At 39.2% G+C, this 22,010-nt stretch overlaps 1 protein-coding gene across 3 annotated transcripts in view; it reads right to left on the bottom strand.

Moving 5' to 3' along the window:
• pcdh11 (protocadherin 11) overlaps positions 1–12,659 on the bottom strand; it is a 150,713-nt gene extending 138,054 nt beyond the window's left edge. Inside the window, exons 1-2 of one of the 3 annotated variants that reach the window (XM_086084578.1) lie at positions 11,984–12,659; positions 5,499–6,085 (exon numbers count right to left, since the gene is read on the bottom strand). In XM_086084578.1, coding sequence (XP_085940704.1) covers positions 5,499–6,044 — 546 coding nt within the window. In that variant the 5' untranslated portion in view covers positions 6,045–6,085; positions 11,984–12,659. The remainder of the gene's footprint in view (positions 1–5,498; positions 6,086–11,983) is intronic. The other 2 variants (XM_086084576.1, XM_086084579.1) reach the window with 2 other exon arrangements.
• Between the last annotated feature and the right edge of the window lie 9,351 nt (positions 12,660–22,010).

The following is a 22,010-nucleotide window of genomic DNA, read 5'->3' as shown; positions in this document are numbered from 1 at the left end:
ATGTTTTATAGCAACAGAACACAATATTCTGTAGGCATTGCAAAATCAGTCAAAATCCAGTAAAACAGCTGGATGTGAAGGGCATTGATTCAGTGAAAATGGCTGGGAGTGATTGAGTTAATTTATGTACAGTATCTACAATGCTAATGTCTGTAAGAGAGAGAGAGAGAGAGAGAGAGAGAGAGAGAGAGAGAGAGAGAGAGAGAGAGAGAGAGATTTACATGCAGTCAGTATTCACACAAATAAACAGAAACCTTGGGTTAAGGTCAAAATTACGTTTTCTGAAACATTCAGGATAGCCTGTCTAGTGTCTACATATCGTGAGTGGACAGCGTTACTCTTATATGCATAACCTGATCGAATAATAAGAGCATATTTGGGTTTTTGCATTTGTGTATTATAATATAAAAATAATATTGCCAATATTCCGATTTTGAAAAGGTTATTGAGTCAGAGAGGGAGAAGAGACAGAGAGAGTGAAGAGTTACTTGGCATGCATAAATAATTTCACTCAGAGAGTGAGTGTTATGTTTAAGGGGAATATTTACCCATGTGCTTAAGTCAGTAAAGCCATGCTGCTGCACACTTTTTTGGCTGCACAGATTCTCTCATCGTCAGCCGAGTTAAGTGTGTCACTTACGCACCTTCATGAAATCTGGGGGGAGTGACCTCAACATGAGGGCGTTCACAAATCTGGCCGTACATCTATTTTCCCAGAGACGTATGCATCTTTTGTCTTTTGCACGCTGGAAGCTCTACTAAAGTCTAGCTCCTCTCGAAGGTTAAACATCCTATTGCAAGTTTTGAGTCATTTCACAGCCGCTGACGGCGGATGATGACTGTCTTCGGCCAACTCGTCTGATTCGTGCGGACATGGCCTGGACAGAGGCACACCTGGCCCGTATACACTCACCGTCTGCCCAACGGCTGATCTCTATGGAATTCACAATTGACACAAAAACTCCACCATATGAAAATTAGGGCCACCCTTAAACTTCACGAATCCCACTGGTGGTGCATGTATTTCCAGGTTAGAGAGAATCCCAGCAATTGTAAAGTGTGCAAGAAAGCAATGTAAGAAATTGACTGAAGCACAAACAAGAGAATATGCCCTACATTAATAAGGGTCTCTTTTCCATGTTGACGGATTACTGACTTACAGTTGTTGCTGCCAAAAAATAATATCAAACATTAATTGACAGAACATAACAACTGGGAGGGACTCCGTACTTGTATTCATGGTAGATCAGAGGCTGAACCATATTGTGTCTTTTGAGCCTATGGGACTCAGCAGCCACATCCCCTCACGGCCTGTCATAGATACCATGATAGACTGTGGAAACAAATTCAAGACATGAATTTGGAGGGAAAAAAATGGCCCAGATACCGCCACGCACAAGATTTTGGACAAGTGGATCTGCCATATCCACTAGGAACTTAGAGTCAGCGTAGCCTTAGTTTCTCATTCCTCTACAATCCTTAGTGAACTCTCCATCCAGAAAAATCAAGCTATTTTAATACAGCTTTCATTAAAAAGTTTAAACCACAAACAAGCTCCATAATTGCTCTTTCTTTGATGGGGGTTGAATTTGTTGCTGAGAGATGTTGATGCAAAGCCACATGAAAGAACTGAATTGATTATAGTAATCTCCAGATATCAGAGGAAGAAGAACCATATTTGTATACTATTTCTGTTGCGCAATAGCATTAGCGTGGAAGCCTGTCTCTGGGCATTAACAGAATTTAGACTATAAAACCACAACATCCACCGGCCCAATGTACAGTGGAATAAACAAGGTCAGTGGTTGAATGCTTCATCTAGGAGCCATAGAAATCAGCCAGCTAAACTGCAGACATACACTTCATCATGCAGTTTATCAGCGAGACATAGCCTTTATAGCCGGCAGCAGCACAATGATCTACACGGGGCGACTTGAACAAGACACCCACTTTAAATGTGTATGAAGACGCTGACACAGATGAAAGTCGGTTTAATGTAGTGTGTGATGCTGCAAATTCATTCAGTGGGATAAGAAAAGGGGTCAGTATTAGAGAAGCAAAGCCAAGCTTCCAAGCAAAAAATAATAAAAAAATCTAAAGTAGAATATATTTCAGTCCAAAGTATGTTTCAGTGTTGGATACTGCATTATCCCAGGAATGAATACTGGACAGTGATATAATCTGCTTCTTCATTTTTCTCCATTCATGCATGGGATTGCTTTTTTTGACCTTGACCATTTCAAAGGATGCCTATCTCTGCAGTTCAGGTGATGTGACAAACACTCCACTGGACCACACCAATGCCAGAACTGCTCTCAAAAGCCTGATTACCAACTTTTGTTTGTGGTATTGGAACACTGTGTGGGACAGAATTACACAGTTCCCCCCTTAGCATGGGAAAACTGTAATGATGCACAGAGATGTTTTGTCGGAAAGCTCAGGCACACCAAATGTGGATTGACAGTGAGTTTGTAAAACACAATGGTGGTAATTTCCACATTGTAGCCTGTGAGACCCAAGAAAACTGGGCAAACTACAGTATCATTCTGAGGGTGTTTTTCAGACAAATCTCACAGGACCGCATATTGGTAGTCCAAGGATGGCTTAGCAGCCAATAGCTATTCTTGGAAATGCTTGCACCCTCTTTCCCTACTAAACCCTTGGCTTTCTCCTACATTCTTAGAGTAAAAAAAATCCCCACCAGAGTTGAAAATGTCACTTTTTAATGATCCCTGCTGAATTTTACATATGGAACCAGGAACACAAGGAAATTAATCTGAAATACAATGTGAGTATAATGAGAGAGAATAAATCAGGGATAGTGTGCCAAGGATGCTCTTAAAGGAACTTTCTGTGAAAGATAATACAACAGCAGCCTAGGCGACTTTTAGAGCGTTTTATATTGTGAAAAAGGACAAAGGAAATGATGGCAGATGATCATTGTAATGAGCAGAACATTTGCTCGGTGATTTTCCAGGCATGAGCAATTCAGGACGTTGCGCTGGAGAGGCCTTGGAAGTGGGGAGACTCTTTAAAAATGCAAATTGCTATTACAGCAGACACGGCTGTTGATGATTATGGTTTTAACAACACAATGTCAACTTAATCTGAGACTCCAAGATAGACTTTTCATTTCTGTCACACTATATATCCCTTTATTTACCATGTCTAAGCTTTCCTCCAGCGTGCTTGCAAACGCCGTAAAATTAAACATAATTTGTCTTATTTATTTTTTTCAATATTAATATTTCTACAAACCTAGGAGTGCTGTCGAGACTGTTTAGAGCAAAGCATGATATTATCTTACTTTTTACGAATAAGGGGGTGACGCCATTAGGAACATAGTTTAATATCAGTTAGGTGATGAAAAGCGTTCCCTCATTCTGCATCTGCTTGCATTAAACTGTGCAATTTTTCTTAACCAGCTTTACTCTACCACATTCAAACCATGCAACCGGTTGCTGGAAATTGGGCAATTCACTCATTGCTGTGTCTGCATTTTCTACCCCATGTTTTGAGCTCTGTAAATGATACGGCAGCATTTTCTCATAATGTAGCACATGCAAGCATTAATGACTTTTATAAAACATTGTAGACATCATGATATATTTATGGTATATATAATCATATTTCGCAACGTAGGTAGATAATTCATTTTCTGTGTTGAAATGCACTGCAGCTATACAGCAATCAAGAAAGCAGTAGTAAGCGATGGTGGGTGTTTGAAATGGAGAGGAAGAATCTAGGGGGGGGGGGGGGATACAATCGAGAAAGCAAAGGTAGGAAACCCTGTTCAGCATGGTGTGATGCAACAGGACAGTCTGTGAGTCGAAGCATACTCACTAATGGGGTTGCTGATGACTATTCTTTATGTGTTAGTGTCTGCTGCACAGGGCCGCTTATTTTATGAATCACAAAAAGGCACTAATGTTCACTAAAAGTAATTTATTTTACAGAGTCCATGGGGGAATCAGTATCCATGCTTCAGTACTTTTACCTAATTCACCACTAAAAGACATTATGTGGGAGTTTTTGGAGTAGATGTGATTGAGGATGTTCAGTCATTGCCTAGAAAATATGTTTTAGTGGGATGATTTGTCAAGAAATTCCTAATTTGATTGTTTGTTCATGTATTGTATGCATAACGTCATTTTGCAAGTCAAGCAACATTTAAAATTGTAATAGATAATACGGCAAGCAATTTTTGTTATGCTTTTTACAGAAAATTTAACAATTATTATTGGTGGCTTCTGATTTCTGAAATAGTTTTCAATCAAATTGCTGTGTATGTAATAATTTGATGAGGAGATTAAAGATGTATTTGTTTCAAGTCTTAACAATTCTCTGAGGGAAATCACAAGTACAATGTGACACACGATAAAAATGAGTTTGACACCCCTGGTCGGTACACAAGAAGGTTTACTAGTGTTGCATATTGGAATTTCCTAATTTTTGTGAGAAATCATTAACACAGTCAGTGTCTTCACATAAATGTATATTATTATTTATAACTATCACTAACAAAACTTTGTAGAATTGATTACCCAATTGATTATTCCTTGGATTACTCGGGTAATTGCCCCTCCGAGGGCAAATCGAGGCAGAATTTTTGTCGACCAAATTTTGTGGTCGATTTAGCCGAGTTAGCAATCCCCCTCAGCCATTGTAATAATAATAATAATAATAATAATAATAATAATAATAATAATAATAATAATAACATGATTGAATATCATTTGAGCAAATTTGTCATTTCAGAAATGTGAATGAAACTGATAGCCCTTCATATTAATCAGTCTTTTAGATGTTTCCCTCCTCAAACACATCTGATTCAAAAATATTCAAATGATCAGCTCATCAACATTATCATTTGAATCAGGTGTGTTGGAAGAGGGGAAGCATCTAAAACATACAGAATAGGCGCCATCAAGGACCGAAATTGGTGACCCTTTAACCCTCGCTGGCGTCGGGCCAAACCCTTGTACCTCCAAAATCATCACTTTTCAGGAGACTCCAAAAACGTCATATTTGTTTAACCATTAACATTGCATCATCTAAGAGAGCAAGCCATTAGATTGGTCAATAATGCATAAAAATGACACGCGCACATGAGGACTGACTTAAAATTATAGATTTGGGGAAAAATATTAAATATGGCAAATTGTGACTTATAGGGCTTCGGCGTGATGTCAGCGTTGCACTCAAGTATGACAAATACATATTTAACTGCAGCATTAAATGAAAGAGGGCACTTCAGTCTCTTCACGTTGTTGATGGATGCCCACATTTTTGGCAAGTGTGTTATGACGTCAAGCCTTGAAAAAAAATACATGGATTGAGAAGAACCGAAAACCTGCTTCAGTCGGTGCTCAGTCTGTATATTTGTCCGTGGCTTTGTGTCATAACACATTCGCCGAAAATGTGGGAATCCATCAATGACGGAAAGAGACAAGTGATGAAAGTGCCCACCTTTGGTATTAAACAAGGATCGTTCTCACCTTGACCAGCTCGTAATGTTGGATCCCATTGATCCCGACGTCAGGGTCAAACGCAGAGGGCACCGGGTATCGGGTGTTAATGGCTGTGTTCTCTGGGATGGAGATGTTTATGACCGTGGACTGGAAAAGGGGCGCGTTGTCATTGACGTCCTCAATCAGGAAGCGGATCTTGACCAGTCGGAAGATCTCATCAGGCAAGACAGCCACCTCAATTTCATAATAGCAGCGTTTCTCTGCAAAGACCCCCGAGCACAGCTTCTCCCTGTCGATTCGGTGATTGGTAGTAAAGATCTCTCCCGTGTTGGCCTCCACCCGCACCAAAGGCACGTCGCCTGTCTTGTACACAGGCTTGAACTGCAGGGGTGAGGATAGCCGGATGTTTGGGTCCATGTTGAGGTCGAGATCCCTGCGCAAGTTCCCAATGCGGACGTTCTCCGGTTGCTCCTCCTTCACTGTGTAGTCTCTCTCCTGGGCCCGGCATATGAAGACCGTGGAGGTGAGAAAGACCACCAGCACATAAGTCTGACTTGCTAAGTTCATACTCATGAGTGGATGCAGCTTCACTTCCACTGAAGCAATTCTGTCTCCTGCGAGTGGAAGAGAGAAACAGAAAAGGACAGATAACGTCAATACCGGAATGTACATTATGTTAAATTCCTGCTGCAGTGGTGACCTACTCATCTCAACAAGTTATGAACACCCATCATCCCGATGTCTTTGTGAGCAAATTAAAGGTAGTTTTACACCATTAACCTTTGCTAACATCCACTGAGCAAGAGGACACATAAAGGTTAACACTTCACATATTCCATCAATCTATGTAATCACTTTTGATTAACGTGTCATTTTTGGGGGTCTCAAAAGTACAGTATGCAAGCCAACAGCAGGAAGATACTTTGCATTGACAGATTGTCCACATTAGACCTTCAATTCATGTCAAATGGTTGTGAATCAATGCGGTGCATAAGCTGCACCTTATAACCGAGCATCAGCTGAGCAGGAGAAGGCGTTACGCATTGGTGCTTGCATGCATGCACACACGCATCACTGTGAGTTGTAACGCTTGACAGCAGCTATTAATAGACAGCCTAATTTGCCTCCAACGTAAACAATTGCGGTCCCGAGTAGTTTGTGAACACCCAAGTGTAGCGGAGCGAGTGTGAGCATTTGTGTTCTCAAATTTATTGAATTCTTGGCTGATTAATAAAAGGCTACAACAACGAACTAAAATCCACTATATATTTTATGTACCTGTACTAGCAGCACAAACACCATAACACGGGTAACAACAACGCTTTAATATGGTAATGCTTATGAATGATACGAGCAATACAAAAACTGGGGTATTTTGTAGCTATAACAATAAATGTGAAGCCATGTAACTATATTAGCAGCGCCCTCCTTAAATGCACCAACATAACAAGGCACCAGAGAATCTAAAGTCCATGAGTAACTCACTCACCATAACGCTAAAATAAGAGCCGCGCGCCGCAGAGTGGGCCATCATGCGTCGAAATCACCTGTAGCCATGCTTCTTTCTCTTTCTTCTTGGTCATAGGCTCCTGTGTTATCTCATCATGGTGCCTTTTCTCCATTGCAAAGAAACGTTGCAAATATGTCGGTTTTTTACTAATTTGGCTAACTTGTCGATTAGCATCAGCGCTACGCGACTGAGATAATTAGCATCCTGACATACATCAATATAATATATATAATATCCGGTCACTTTTCAAAATAAAATAGTCTTGAGCCTCGGCTAATCAATTCACCGGAAGTACAGTACGTTTTTTTTTTTTCAACTGTGTGGCCCGCCGCGGCCCAGTCCAAAGTGGCCCACAGCCCGGGACCGGTCCGCGGCCCCGTGTTTGGGGACCACTGATTTAGAACACAATATACTATTGGAGACAATAATGGACTTTAATTTTGTAGTTGGTAAGCTACTTAGCCACTTTTTCTAACGTGATTCTTTTAACTTCAAACTATTTTTAACAGTTTTTTTTTTTAAACTATCAACTAAATCAGGGCTGGGCAAACTCAGCCCTCGAGGGCTGGAGTCCTGCCGGTTTGGGATGTTTCCCTTCTCCAGCACAGCTGATATATGATAAACTCAACAGCAAGCTCTGCATAAGCCTGAAAATGACCCTGTTGATTGGAATCAGCTTGTGTTGGAAGAGGGAAACCTCGAAAACCTGCAGGACTTCAGCCCTCGAGGACCGAGTTTGCCCGCCCCTGCTTTAAAGGATTTGACAAAGTTGGGTTTTAAAGTGGAAGTCAACCCCCCCAAAAAATGTATTTGACAATAATATGTTCTATCAACCCATGTCAGGGGCGGCCATTTTGCCATTTGCTGTCTACTGAAGATGACATCAATGTTGCTCAAGGCTCAGGCAATGACAAATCACAGCTCACCTGTTTTCTGAAGCTGAGCTGTGATGGGTTATTACCTGTTTTCTGAACCTGAGACCAACATTGATGTCATCTTCAGTCGACAGCAAGTGGCAAAATGGCCGCCCCATGAGATAGATAAAAATGGCTGGATTTTGCTTCATAACTCATATTCCACAAATGTAATATTAATCAGAATTTCACGTTTAGACTAGTGAGGTCATATATAATCATATTATTGTCAAGAAATGTTTAAGGCTGACTTCCACTTTAACAGAACATTTAACAGGACTGCACTTTGCTAATGTTGGCTTGTTTTATTCTTCATTAAAAAAAAGTCAAATAAGTATGACAGCCACCACAGACATGACACTGTATTCGGAATATATTCACTTGTGACAGGTCACTTTCTGGGAACAGGAAGAAAAATATACTTAATGAATTTCCCTGCTATTTTACATGACTCAAATAATAACCTGTAGTAAAAGGCATGAATACCTAAATTGCACTACAGGGGTCCTCTGCTTTGGCAAGGCAGCCACATTCATTGAAGCTCACAGCCCACTGACAAAGGGGAATTGATTAAAAATAAGAATTTAATTTAGCCAGTTTTTAATGGCAACAATTGCAAGATGTTTCTTTTCATACGTGTTATAAAGCGGCCACGCGAGACTCATTAAAGAACAGTTGGATGTGAAGAAGAGAAGACAGCTGACGTTGATCAGGGTGAGGATTGCTTACTATTGTACTTTATGAATAGCACAGGCAGTATTGTGCTGCTCTATCAAAATATGGACGAGTTACATTTCATAAGCAAGTGTGGAACACTTTGAAGTGTGTGTCATATCAGACGGTGAATTGCTTTACTGTGACGATGGCAAGACACTCCAAGGTGCACGGTGAAGTTTGAATTTAATCCTTAAATGAAAAATTATTCACCACAGTGAAAATAAAGTAAGACAGGAAGGATCAAAGAATGATCTAGATTGTGTCTTGCTCATGAAATGATAATAGTTTTCATAAGTATGATAGGGGTGTGTGTGTGTGTGTGTGTGTGTGTATTTGAGTCAGTGCAGGGCTCCAGATGCAGTGATAGAGAGATATAACTTGGCAATGTTAATGTAGGCTGATGATAATATTTTACCAGAATTCAAAAGATGTCCGCATTGTAGACACTAGACTAGGATCACCTGCGCAATTTTGTGGGACAATTTGTTTGCATTGCAAATAAACTTTGTGGTCACATGTTGAATATTTGCACATTTATGTAAAGAGCGTAAATGTACAAATATATTAAATTAATTAAATTAAGTGATGATTTTTTTTCATCAGACAAAATACTTGAGTGAGGAACTTGATTAGCAGTACTGTGATCAATGTGATCACACACACTTAGTATTAAACGTTTACTAAAATAGTATTGAAAGAAATTAAATCCAACAAAAGACTGGTCTTGTTTTTTTATTGTTATTATTATGATAATTTGTGAGAGGTGATTGAAATATAATACTTTCCTTATCGCATGCACCGTTTAAATAAGGGGTCTCCAAGTCCCTCCCTTGAGAGCTCCTATCCAACTTGTTATCCATGTTCCTTTTCCCAACACACATGAATCGAATGATCAAGATCAGCATCAGGCTTCTGCAGAGCTTACTGATGAGCTGATAATTTGATTCAGGTGTGTTGGAGGAGGGAAACATGGCGTGATAGGGGCTCTTGAGGACCGGACATGGAGACCCCTGTATATTTATATAGTAGTTTGTCTCAGTATTATGCAGTTTAGTCCTTTGCCACTTCTAAATGTTATTTTACTTCATTCCTTTGTTTCCAAGACAATATGTCAACATGACTGCATGTCACAATTCCTCTGACTCTTCTGTCCTGTCCACGTGGAGCAAAGCCAAGCCAAGCAAGAGAATGAATTGGAAAAAAGTAAGAGGTTAGTATAGAACCCATTCTGTGTGTCTCCTTTGTTTACATTTTAATAGTCTCCAGAAGTGCTATTTTGAGGTCAAGACGGCGGGTTGTATTCAGTCAGCAAACCCAAGCTTCCCTCACGAGACAACGTGAAGAGGACCAGGCCTGCACTGGATCACTTTCCATGACAGTGTGATGGACAAGTCTTCCTGCTGTTTGGATGTACTGGCTGTTGGAGCGGAAGGCCAAATATACAACCACTGTCAGACTTTACCCCGAAAGAGACCTTCAACCATCAACTACGTTTAACCCAATGACCCGACAACATAGACTTCTTTACCAGGATGGATTTCTTTATTGCCATTACATGCAAATTAGATTTTTAAAAGACTTCTGATTGGCTTGAGGTCCTCTCATTGACAGCTTTAAAGATTGCTGACAGACTGACAAGACCAGGTATGTCTTTTTTCTCCCCGGTACACATAGCCGATACAATTTTCCAAAAGCTCCAAAGGAATGACATATGTTTTCCCTCTGGAAATTACGACAATCGCGACGTGATATAGTCCTCCAGGAAATAGACAAAGTGCCGGAAAATGTAGTTTGACCTTGACAAAGTTGAAAGTGACACACTATTATCGAAAACTATTCTGTATTTGTTTGCAAAAAAAGCTGATAATTAAAAAAAAGAAATTCGCACATTGTTTGCATTTTAGATTATCAGTCACAGTGGTTTTTCATGGCAGTTCAGTTTATATACATGTTAACTTTCTTAACCTCTGCATTAGCTATATGACAAATTGACACGACTGGAACAATGGGCCTCAAGAGGGCAGTCAATACATGTTCATGTGTCACTGCTGACAAATGCAAACTTTCTCACTCTTAAGATTTGTTCCTCAATAGCAATTATGATGATGAGAACATACCAAGATATGTCAATTTAGTAAAAAAAAAAATATATAATTATTTTATTTTTAACGACAATAACCTTACCAAATATAATATAATTTTCGTGTTGAATGCGACATTTAGGGTCTATCAGAGAAAGTTTTCTCTTGAATATGTAGCATAGGATACACTCAGCAGGCACTTCATTAGGTAAACATGTACAACAAATGACATTTGATATAAGACCTATATCAAAAGGTTTACCATCATCAAGACATGCTTATTAATTTTTAACGTTTGTTATTGTGGCCGTCGTTTGACATTTATAACTACTGTATTGCATCGCACATATTTTCTGCGGCAGCATAGACGATTTTAGTGGAAAGCGTGTTAAAGTAAGCTCAATAACATGATACAGGATACACAACACACACTTTATGGAACTGGAACAACATACATTTTTCTTATATTGAATTTCTTACTTTTTCCATATAATTCATATGAGGGAAATGTTAAGTCTATCTGGTAATAATGTTTGTTTTGCTGTAGAGTTGACTACTTTTAAATCATGGATGGATGGCAGTATAAATTGTTTATAAGCAATGTAGCCTATTTCTTAATTTTGGCTAAATATACTGTAATATCATAGGGAAGAATGGTATCAGCTTCCCTATGATATTGTATTCCATTCATCTAAGAATCAATCCACTGGTCGTACGAGTTGAAATTTTATGTGCAAAAGTATGAGACAATTATGAGACCGAAACAAGCTACATGATGACGGAAGCATTACAACTTGTCTCCTAAGAGCAAAATGGAAATTGGTCTGGAACAAAGTGATTGCCCCCCGAGGTTATAGTCTGTGACAGCTCCACGTACGGCTGGACCGGGATCTCGCTTGTTGCCGCGCACCCACGCAACGTGCTTTGCTTCCAAGATGCTGAGAGACCGGTGCTAGAAAGTCGACGCACTTGTTAAAATCGGATCATCCATTCATTTTGATATAAGTGAAATATGCATATTTTCCCCACTTGTATTCGAATTATACAACAAGTGCACCGTAGGGGAAAGCCAAATGTATCCGTTGAGCAGCGGGGCTTGGGACGAACCAAGTAAATTGGCTCACTATCGCATTAATATGCCCACTTTGAATGGATGCGTGATGGTGTATATGTGGCACATTTTTAGTTGGAATTCGGTGGTTGAATAAACTCATTGATCGTTTAACAGACACATAAGTCAAACAAATTTCGATCTCATCATTTAAGCTAATGAAAAGCAAAATGTCTTACCTTTCTCGCTTGGCTGCTTTGAAAAATCAGTTAGTGGTGCCTCCGTGTAAAGACATCACTGATTATGAAAAATGAAACATAAGAATAAATCAAGTGCCATGTATTGAGCTGAAGTGGAGATAAGACGAGGGGAGTAATCCTCGTCAGGGGGAAAAATGATGCCAATAGAAGAAAAAAAAAAATCCACTACAAAAACTTATCCATGCGCAAAAAGCGGTTGTCCACGAGAGCTGAAAGGAATATACACGCACACAACTTTCTTTACAAAAGGAACACCAGTACAATTCCTCTTCAGTTTGTCCAAGCTTTGATTATCACCCTAACACTGTAAATTTAAGTCAACATCGCTTGCGCCAAAACGTGCGTCAAAAACTTCCATCCAAAAATACACTTCTTGGTGAAAACTTGCAACTAATTAATTTGCAAACAAACAAACAAAGCAAAAAATTCCAAAGAAGAAGGATGCACAGATTGCATCGCTTGGCCGCCCCCCTCCCTCCTCCAGCTGGATCAAATTGTGGCTCGATGCAGCATCACTTGCAGGAGCCGGGATAGACGCTTCGCCGAGGCGGTGCGCGAAACTGGAAATGTCTCGGTAGTATTGGATGAACTCTCCGTGTGTGCCCACCTCTCTCCCTCACTCCCTCACTCCCTCTCCCCGCCGCTGACATCACGGAGAGAGGAGGAGCCAGCAGAAAACTCCGGAGCTGAGGTCCTGTTAAAGCCGCACTGCGTTGGTGAGAAGCTCTCACTGGCTTGTGAGGAGCAAATGCAAGTGCCAACAGCATGCGCGACTCGACTCTTCAAATCCACGTGAAAGCAGAGGGCGCAATGTTCACTTGTGTTTTGTATTCCCAACCGAGTCCTTTTGGATCATTATAAAGATGAGCGATGAGCTTCGAACTCTTCTCCTGTGTCAAAACAGCATTTTCATTATGGCTGAGAAGGGCATGGGGTAGTCGGGTGGCTGATAATGGGGTTGCATGTTCACGTTTTTCTGTCTGTTTATCAGAGACTTTTGGTGGCACCAGGAGCCATGCAGTGATAGTTGAGGTTACATAAAAAATAGTTTTATTCAGGGAGCACCTTGTGAGGTTTACCGATGGAAATGTTTGTTAATAATTAAATGAGGTAAAGCCATGTTTTTGTATTATATATATATATATATATATATATATATATATGTGTGTATATATATATGTGTGTATATATATATATATATATATATATATATATATATATATATATATATATATATGTGTGTATATATATATGTGTGTATATATATATATATATATATATATATATATATATATATATATATATATATATATATATGTGTATATATAAAAGGTGTCAGTCGATACAAAATTTTAATCGTAGTTGATCACATTACTTCAATGATTAACTCACGATTAATCACAAATTATTCTCATATTTTATACCTTAAAATATACAATATTTTATGTAATTTTTCATACTCTTGTTAACATAAAACAGGGAAATATGGAAAGTGGTTGGACTTTTTAGTCATTGATTAATTTCCTAATAATTCATAAAAATAAATAAAAAATAGGTACTGTACTGTAAAAGTGTGACATTGATTTATGTTGGTCATTTTTCTTTCACTCTATGGCATAATTGTTTTTGTAAGACAATGGTGACAGCTAAGTGCATTTTTATTTTCATATAAAAAGGTGACTAATTTTTAACATGAAGTAACTTGTGAAATTCTGCACATTTTAAAAACTGTAAAATACAACTTGATCCCAGTCCCTACAAATATATGCATTGTTATTTAATTTATTACTGCTAAATTGTGTTACAGTGACTCCTTTGGACAACGTTGAATGCTTTTACTGTATTTTGTTAAGTTCAATACGGATGCACATTGCCAGTGTCTTCTTGTCCTGGAGGTAAAAAGAGTGTCAGATAGAGTGATGAGCCTGAAGTTAGGAATCAAAGGTGTGATAATCAATGTTGTTAGTGGGTATGTGTCACAGGTAGGATGTGAGCTGGAGGAGAAGGAGAACTTTTGGTTGGACCTTGATGAAATGATACAGAGTATCCCTAGAAGTGAGAGAGCTGTCATTGGTGCAGACTTCAATGGACATGTTGGTGCAAGAAACCGAGGTGATGAGGAGGTGATGGGCACGTTTCGTATCCAGGAAAGGAACGCAGAAGGACAGATGGTGGTTGACTTTGCAAAAAAAATGGAAATAGCTGTCGTGAACACTTTCTTCCAGAAGAGGCAAGAACATAGGGTGACCGGCAAGAGTGGAGGTAGGAGCACACATGTAGACTACATCTTGTGTAGACGGTGTAATTTGAAGGAGATCAGCAACTGCAAAGTAGTGATAGGTGAGAGTGTAGCCAGACAGCATAGGATGGTAGTGTGTAGGATGACTCTGGTGGTGAGGAAGACAAAGACGGCAAAGGCAAAGCAGAGGTGGTTTGCAAATGGTAGAAGCTGAAAAATAAAGAGTGTTGTTTGACTTTCAGGTAGGAGTTGAGACAGACTCAGGATGGTCAGGAGGTGCTTCCAGATGACTGGACAATGGCAGCAAATGTGATCAGGGAGACATGCAGGACAGTCCTTGGTGTGTCATCTGGAAGGAAAAGAGATAAGGAGACTTGGTTGTAGAATGAGGAGGTGCAGAAGTGGATCCAGAGAAAGAGGTTAGCTAAGTAGAAGTGGGACACTGAGACGACTGAAGAAAGTAGACAGGAGTACAGGGAAATGCAGCATAAGGTGAAAGTAGAAGTGGCAAAGGCCAAACAAGGGGCTTACGATGACTTGTATGCTAGGTTGGACAGTAAGGAGGGAGAAACTGATCTATACAGGTTGGCAAGGCAAAGAGACAGAGATGGGAAGGACGTGCAGCAGTTAGGGTAATAAAGGATAGGGATGGAAGGAAGTGTGTTGACAGATGCCAGTGGTGTGATTGGAAGATGGAAAGAGTACTTTGAAGAGTTGATGAATGAGGAAAATGAGAAATGAAGAATAGAAGAGGTGACTGTTGTGGACCAGGAAGTAGCAAAGATTAGTAAGGATGAAGTGAGAAGGGCATTGAAGAAGATGAAGAGTGGAAAGGCACTCGGTTCTGATGATATACCTGTGGTGGTATGGAAGTGTCTAGGAGAGGTAGCAGTATAATTTCTGAATGGGTTGTTCAACAGGATCTTAGATAGTGAGAAGATGCCTGAGGAATGGAGGAGAAGTGTGCTGGTGCCCATTTTTAAGAACAAGGGAGACATGCAGAGTTGTAAAAGGAATAAAGCTGATGAGCAACACAATGAGGCTATGGGACAGAGTAGTTGAAGCGAGACTGAGGACAGAGGTGAACATTGTGAGCAGCAGTATGGTTTCATGCCAAAAAAAGAGTACCACAGATACAGTATTGGCTTTGAGGATGTTGATAGAGAAGTACAGAGAAGGTCAGAAGGATTGTGTCAACATTGTGTCTTTGTAGATCTGGAGAAAGCTTATGACAGGGTCCCCAGAGAGGACCTGTTGTTGTGTATAAAGAAGTCTGGAGTGGCAGAGAAGTATGATCAAGTGGTGCAGGACATGTATGAGGACAGTGGTGAGGTGTGCTGTAGGTGTGACAGAGGAATTCAAAGTGGAAGTGGGACTACATCAGGGATCAGCTCTGAGCCCCTTTTTGTTCGCAATGGTAATGGACAGGATGACACACGAGGTTAGACAGGAATCTCTGTGGACTATGATGTTTGCTGATGACATTGTCATCTGTAGTGAGAGCAGGGATCAGGTGGAGAAGCTAGAGGCGTGGAGGTTTGCCCTGGAAAGAAGGGAAATGAAGGTTAGCTGTAGCAAGACGGAGTATCTGTGTGTGAGTGTGAGGGACCCAAGTGGAAGAGGTTACAGGGAGAAGAGACCAACAAGGTGGAGGAGTTTAAGTATTTATGGTCAACAGTCCAGAGATATGGAGAGTGTAGAAAAAAAGTGAAGAAGCGTGTGCAGGCAGGCTGGAACGGGTGGAGAAAAGTGTCAGGTGTGATGTGTGACAGAAGAGTTTCAGCTAAAATGAAAGGAAAGGTTTATAAAACTGTAGTGATACCAGCGATGTTGTTTGGTCTGGAGAAAGTGCCACTGAGGAAAAGAAAGGAGGCCGAGCTGGAGGTGGCAGAGATGAAGATGCTGAGGTCCTCTTTGGGACCTAGATGAATAGAATCAGGAATGAGTACATCAGAGGGACAGCAGATGTTAGAGGCTTTGGAGATAAAGTCAGAGAAGCCCGACTGAGATGGTTTGGACATAGAGGAGAGATAGTGAATATGTTGGCAGAAGGATGATGAATTTCCAAATGCCAGGCAGGAGGTCTAGTGGAAGACCATAGAGGAGGTTTATGGATGTAGTTAAAGAGGACATGAAGGTAGTTGGTATGAGAGCAGAGGATGCAGAGGTCAGGGTTAGATGGAGGCAAAAGCCAAAGGGAAAGGAAGAAGATTGTGAAATGACGTAACTTAACTGGAAACGAACCATCAAAGGTCTTTGTGTTCTTTTCATATTAGGAGATTTCTCATTTTTAACATGATGTAACTTGCAAACTTCTGCACATTTTAAAAATTGCAAAATGCAACTTGACGCTAGTCCCCACACATATATGCATTATTATTTAATTTATTACTGCTAAATTGTGTTATAGTGACTCCTTTAACAACGTTGAAGGCTTTTATTTTGTTAAGTTCTCGGATGCATTGATTGTAAAGTGACGCTGCTCTACTGGAAGCCAGAGCCTCTCTGCTGCACGCGACAGTGAGCACTTCTTCTTTGCCGAGATAATCCATCCTACCTCACAGGTGTGCCATATCAAGATGCTGATTAGACACCATGATTAGTGCACAGGTGTGCCTTAGACTGTCCACAATAAAAGGCTGCTCTGAATGGTGCAGTTTTGTGAAAAACTGGCTGGTTTTCTGGGTTCCCAAGACCCACCCCAAATAAAGCAAAACTGCACCTTGTCTACTCAGCACGGCACACCTGTGAGGTGGGATGGATTATCTCGGGAAAGTAGAAGTGCTCACTATTACATATATAGACTGGTTTGTGAACAATATTTGATAGAAAGGGTGATATTGTGTATGTGGAAGAAGTTTTAGATCTTTGAGTATATCTCATAAAAATTTGGAGCGGAAACAAAAGTGTTTCATTTATATTTTTGTTGAGTATAAGGATTGGCGATAGGAATATACGAACACCGTGAGCCTGAATGAAATTCCATTTGGGTGTACCTTGTTTATTCCGATTGATGTGTTTATATGAAACATTTTCATTCTGTTTGGTCATCCGGTTTCATTCTAATCGGAATGCAAGGCTCCATGTAAACCCAATTTAGTGCTAATATTTGTGTTTAATACAAAAAGAACATTTACAGACATCTGCCTTTTACTTAGGAAAACATGATTGTCATATTTCCCTTTTTTCTTATGCGTTGCAGATCAAACAAACATTTACTGAATCGAAATTTCTCATCTATCCCGGCTCCTGCAACTTCCAATTAAAAATGTCCTATTTGTGAATAATAAATGTATGGATCTGGATTTTTTTAAAAATCTGAATTGACAGATGAATCGATTATTCAAATAACTATTCGTTTCAGATAAAAAATAAATAGGAAAAATGTACAGCTCATCCATGTATGCTGCATAAAACCCTGAATGTAGTTTTTCCACTTTTCCAATTTGCATATCAAACAAGGGATTCAATTAATAAATGACTCAATACCTTCCTTATATTTTTCCCTTACTCAGTCAGCCTGGCAATGACCATTAGCATTAAGTAATATCGATCACATCACTGACAACAAGGTGGGTGCTACATAAATAATAACATGGCATAACTACTCTTCTGTTTTGCCACCCATATGGTATGTACCAGTACAGTATTTCTTCCATGCATGGAGTATCAAGTTTTGGAACAATTTACACAAGCTTTTTCATACAATGTCACTGTTATGCAAAACAAAAACAGAAGCACATAATGTATATTTCCAATAGACAGACACTCTTTGCGAGGAACCAAAGAAGTTTGAACAAAAAAAGGCTGCCTTTTACAGAGGCTGTCCGTTTCCACAGCAACTTTCAAGAACCACTTACGATTTATACCCCAATGAGTTGAATCTCTCTCTATTGCCTCATTTCTTTCAGTTTCTTCTCACTTTTTCCAAGATCTCTGGAGGTAGAAAATATTTGAAAAAGATGGAGTGGACAGAGCAAGGACAATTCAATATTTACTTTTAGTTTCTTTGCAGCAGAGGTAGAATTTCAGAGAAATGGTGCAGGGATTCAAGATAGACAAAGACTGCATGAGATAATATTTGAACTTTTCCCGCAGCGCGTGAATATGCAACGTGTGTGGCCTTAGTTTTAACCAAAGTAGTAGATCAGAAGGAAGAAAAGGCTTTAGGCTTCCCATCTGTCATGTCGGTGCTGAAACGGTTGACAACAGACAGAAATCCTGCTGCATGGGTACCCATGTCTTACTATTGTTGCAAAGCTTAAGAGTAATACCTACCTTGTTCGGCATGAAACAAAAACTCACTCGATCAGAAACACTGACAAAAGATACAATGCGCTACTTAATAAATATTTTCCAAGAGGTTAATGTGTAAAATCATTTAGTGAAGAGTTTCAATGCACACTGAATTCATATAAATCCCACTTGATATCCTGGATTATATTAAGGCCATACGTGTTTGCAATACTCATGGCACAATTTGATTTGTATTTGACGCATAAACATGCCCTGTTGATTGGCCTCAATTAATCAATATCACAATGGCAAGAAGTTTACTTCCAATAAAACTCCAGCTCATAATATCCTGTCAGATCAACATGAAGCGCGCTTAAAGCAAAATGAGAAGAATTCCTCACGAGGCCGGGGAATCTCTAGACTAATGAAGGGTCCAGCATTGAGTGGCATGTATTTGCAAAACAGCAATTAGAGTAACGCCAGACCTCACCTAATGTCCACTGGCAAAATGATGTGTGCGTGCAGGAGAGAAACATGATGTTGTTACATGACAGCTAATTAATTCCTTGTTATTGTCTTACAGAAAACTAGCGGCTGCATGATAAAAACATGTATTGTTCTTTGCAGATTCACATGACTTCTCTCTGCTTTTGTTATGTCATTTGAAGCTGCTAATCTTTTCAACAATTGAATATTGCAACCGGATATTATTATGTGAAGCCTAATAATCTCATCTCAGTCTGAACATTATGCCAGAATTGAATTTAACAACCAATTTGCACATTTTAGGAATTGTGTATAAAAAGGTGATCCAAATTCTCACTTCACATGAATTCAAAACAAAACATTCACATACTGTTTTATTAACCATTACAAAATCATTAACAATGATTATAGAAATTACTTGGGATGTTCGATGCCTTATCGAGACATATCATTTAAAAAAAAGATCTATTTATTTCAATATAGCATTTACCCCCATAAAATTAATGGAAATTTTCTATATCAACCCGATACCAATAGCCTACCTGCTATTGGTACTCGTCCATCTCATTCCTTGGCATACGGTTTACATTGAGTGGTGGTCTTATAAATTTTTACTGTGGAACACTCTACAAAAAATTCACCGCCAAAATCGAAGAAGTGCTACACATGCACACAAACCCAAAGAAGCGCCACTCCGTGGCGCGGTGCCACACTGCCGATTATTACAACACACATACACACACACACAAATGTACATCTGTGTCGTTGAATACAGGACACTCCAGATGTTACGTAAAGGTAAAGTTAAAGTATCAGAGAAGGGTCTGATGGAAATACATGTTCATTGAGTCAAAACTAAATTGAATATATTTAATCAAGGTGAGGGCATGTATCCAAGAAATTGATTCATTGAGGAGCCAAAGAGGTTAGCCCAACTGATTAATCATTTTATTCTGAGGAATACTTTTGCCTATACATTTTCTAAATAAATAAATAAATGTTTTCCTTTCTACAGCAGACATTAAGTTGTTAAGGTTTTCCCCATTTGAAGAGGTAACAACTGTTAAACAGCATTTGTGTGCTGTACGATGTGGGCAATATACATGCTGTGGTGATGATTCCTTCCATCTGTCTACTGTGAAACAGCCCGCGGCAACGTTGTCAAATGAGAATGTTTGCTTGGCAGTACGCATTACATTTAGTTGAAGGTTCATTTTCTATTTGTCTGTTAATTTGCTCTACTTCTCATGAAAATTGTGCTGAGGAAACCTTAAGGATCCTGAAGAAAAGCAATTTAGGCTGCAGAACACAATGAACCTGAACAATATTGCTGGCAGAGTCCTGATTAATAAAGACATGCAACACTCGTTTAACACTGTGCCAGTATTTGACGACGCGTTTGCCTTTGCATGGTGAAGGTCACTGAATTGATTTTAGATAAAAAAAAAATTATGTGGCGAAGATTTTGATCTTAATGACTTGCCTTTGTGAGGTCAGGAACATGCCTGGCGACAACAAAAGTTAGTTGAAAATAAATTGCATAGATGTGAGTTAACGGTGAGATGATGGATCTTCAATCAGTCAATGCTCTGAATCCTCAGGGTGTATTCCTTATTTTGTTCGTTTTGATAGCAAAAAAAATGTTGGGGTTGTGACAAGAGAGAAAAATAATTGTGTTTTCGATAATCACCAAGGAGTCATTATTTGGCAATCGTCCTCCCCAGATGGCCCAATGGTTGGTGTTCTTGTCACGTCGTGTTGCGTTCCTCCTGCCTTGAACGGGCTGTGTACACAACCATTGTTTGATGAGTAAAATTGAAGGCAAGTCTTGTAAACTGACAATGCCCCCTCGCCAAAGACATGGCACTGCAAAGACAATGTGCGCACACATCTCCTTTGCACTCTTGAGACTTTAAGCTCCTTATCTTGCTGCTTTAGAAAGGAAGCAGACTGTATTGTGCTGGAACGAATGTTACGAAGCTTGAAAATATACAGTTGAAGAAAAAGAGGGGGAAAACTTAAGACCAATTAATCTGTGACAATAACAATAGAATTGCAGTTTATCTCTAAATAATATTATCATTAATCCATTATTGTCCATTATTGTGGTTGTATTTTGCAAGAGCACAGAGATGCTTCCAATATTTTGTTCTCCTTTTTGGGTGACGGCTGAGGCCTTCACATATAATTATTCTACACATTCAACCTTATTATAGATAATTATTATTATAGATTTATTCCTTATACTTCCACATTTTTCATTCACCATTCCAATTTAAACAAGTTGTAAAAATTCAGTTTTCCCAAAATTTCACATTCTTTCCCAATGGCACATTCAACATTACACATTTACATTTTTCTCATTTGAAATTCAAAACATTCAACTCATTCAGTTCACTATGGGAAGGGTTCATTCCAAGCATTCACACATAGCAAAAATTGTACATTTTTCAAATTAATATTCCTAAATTTTCACCCCAAATTTTTACAAATTCACATGTTCTACATTGATCAAAAATTCATGCTATTCAGGGCTACTATTTTTCGCCTTCAAAAAATTATAGTTTTTTTTTTAACAATGGCACATTCAACTTAACAGATTCTTAGGTTCCAATTTGAAATTTATATCATTCAGCCCATCCAATTCACGTTGGGAACAATTATCAACATGCCAAAAATTTGCATTGAGCAACAATTCAAAATAACCACCAAAACAAATAAAACCTTTCGATTTTTTGTTCGTTTTTTCTTTTTTGACCGTTCCAAATAAACTGATCAGCTTCTAATGGCCAAAACATTAGATACACCCTAGTTTTAGGTTTAGGCATCCCTAATGTAGTGGCCATATTGGTCAAAATATTAGGTAAACCTTGGTTCTTGTGTGTAGGTGTACCAAATGAGGGGACCAAATGTTTTTTTTTTTTTTTTTTTTTACATATTTACGGGCATGTTTCCACATTTTATGACTCAATTCCACACCATTCCAACTTCAACATTCAGCTCATTCCAGGTCATTGTGTATTATTCCATGTCTTTCAATATCAT

Source organism: Leptonotus elevatus, chromosome 9, assembly GCF_054856555.1.
Source record: "Leptonotus elevatus isolate MCC_2025b chromosome 9, RoL_Lele_1.0, whole genome shotgun sequence".
NCBI classification, from domain to species: domain Eukaryota; kingdom Metazoa; phylum Chordata; class Actinopteri; order Syngnathiformes; family Syngnathidae; genus Leptonotus; species Leptonotus elevatus.
The sequence above is the reverse complement of the archived record's forward strand: the minus strand, read 5'-3'. Positions and strand labels throughout refer to the sequence as shown.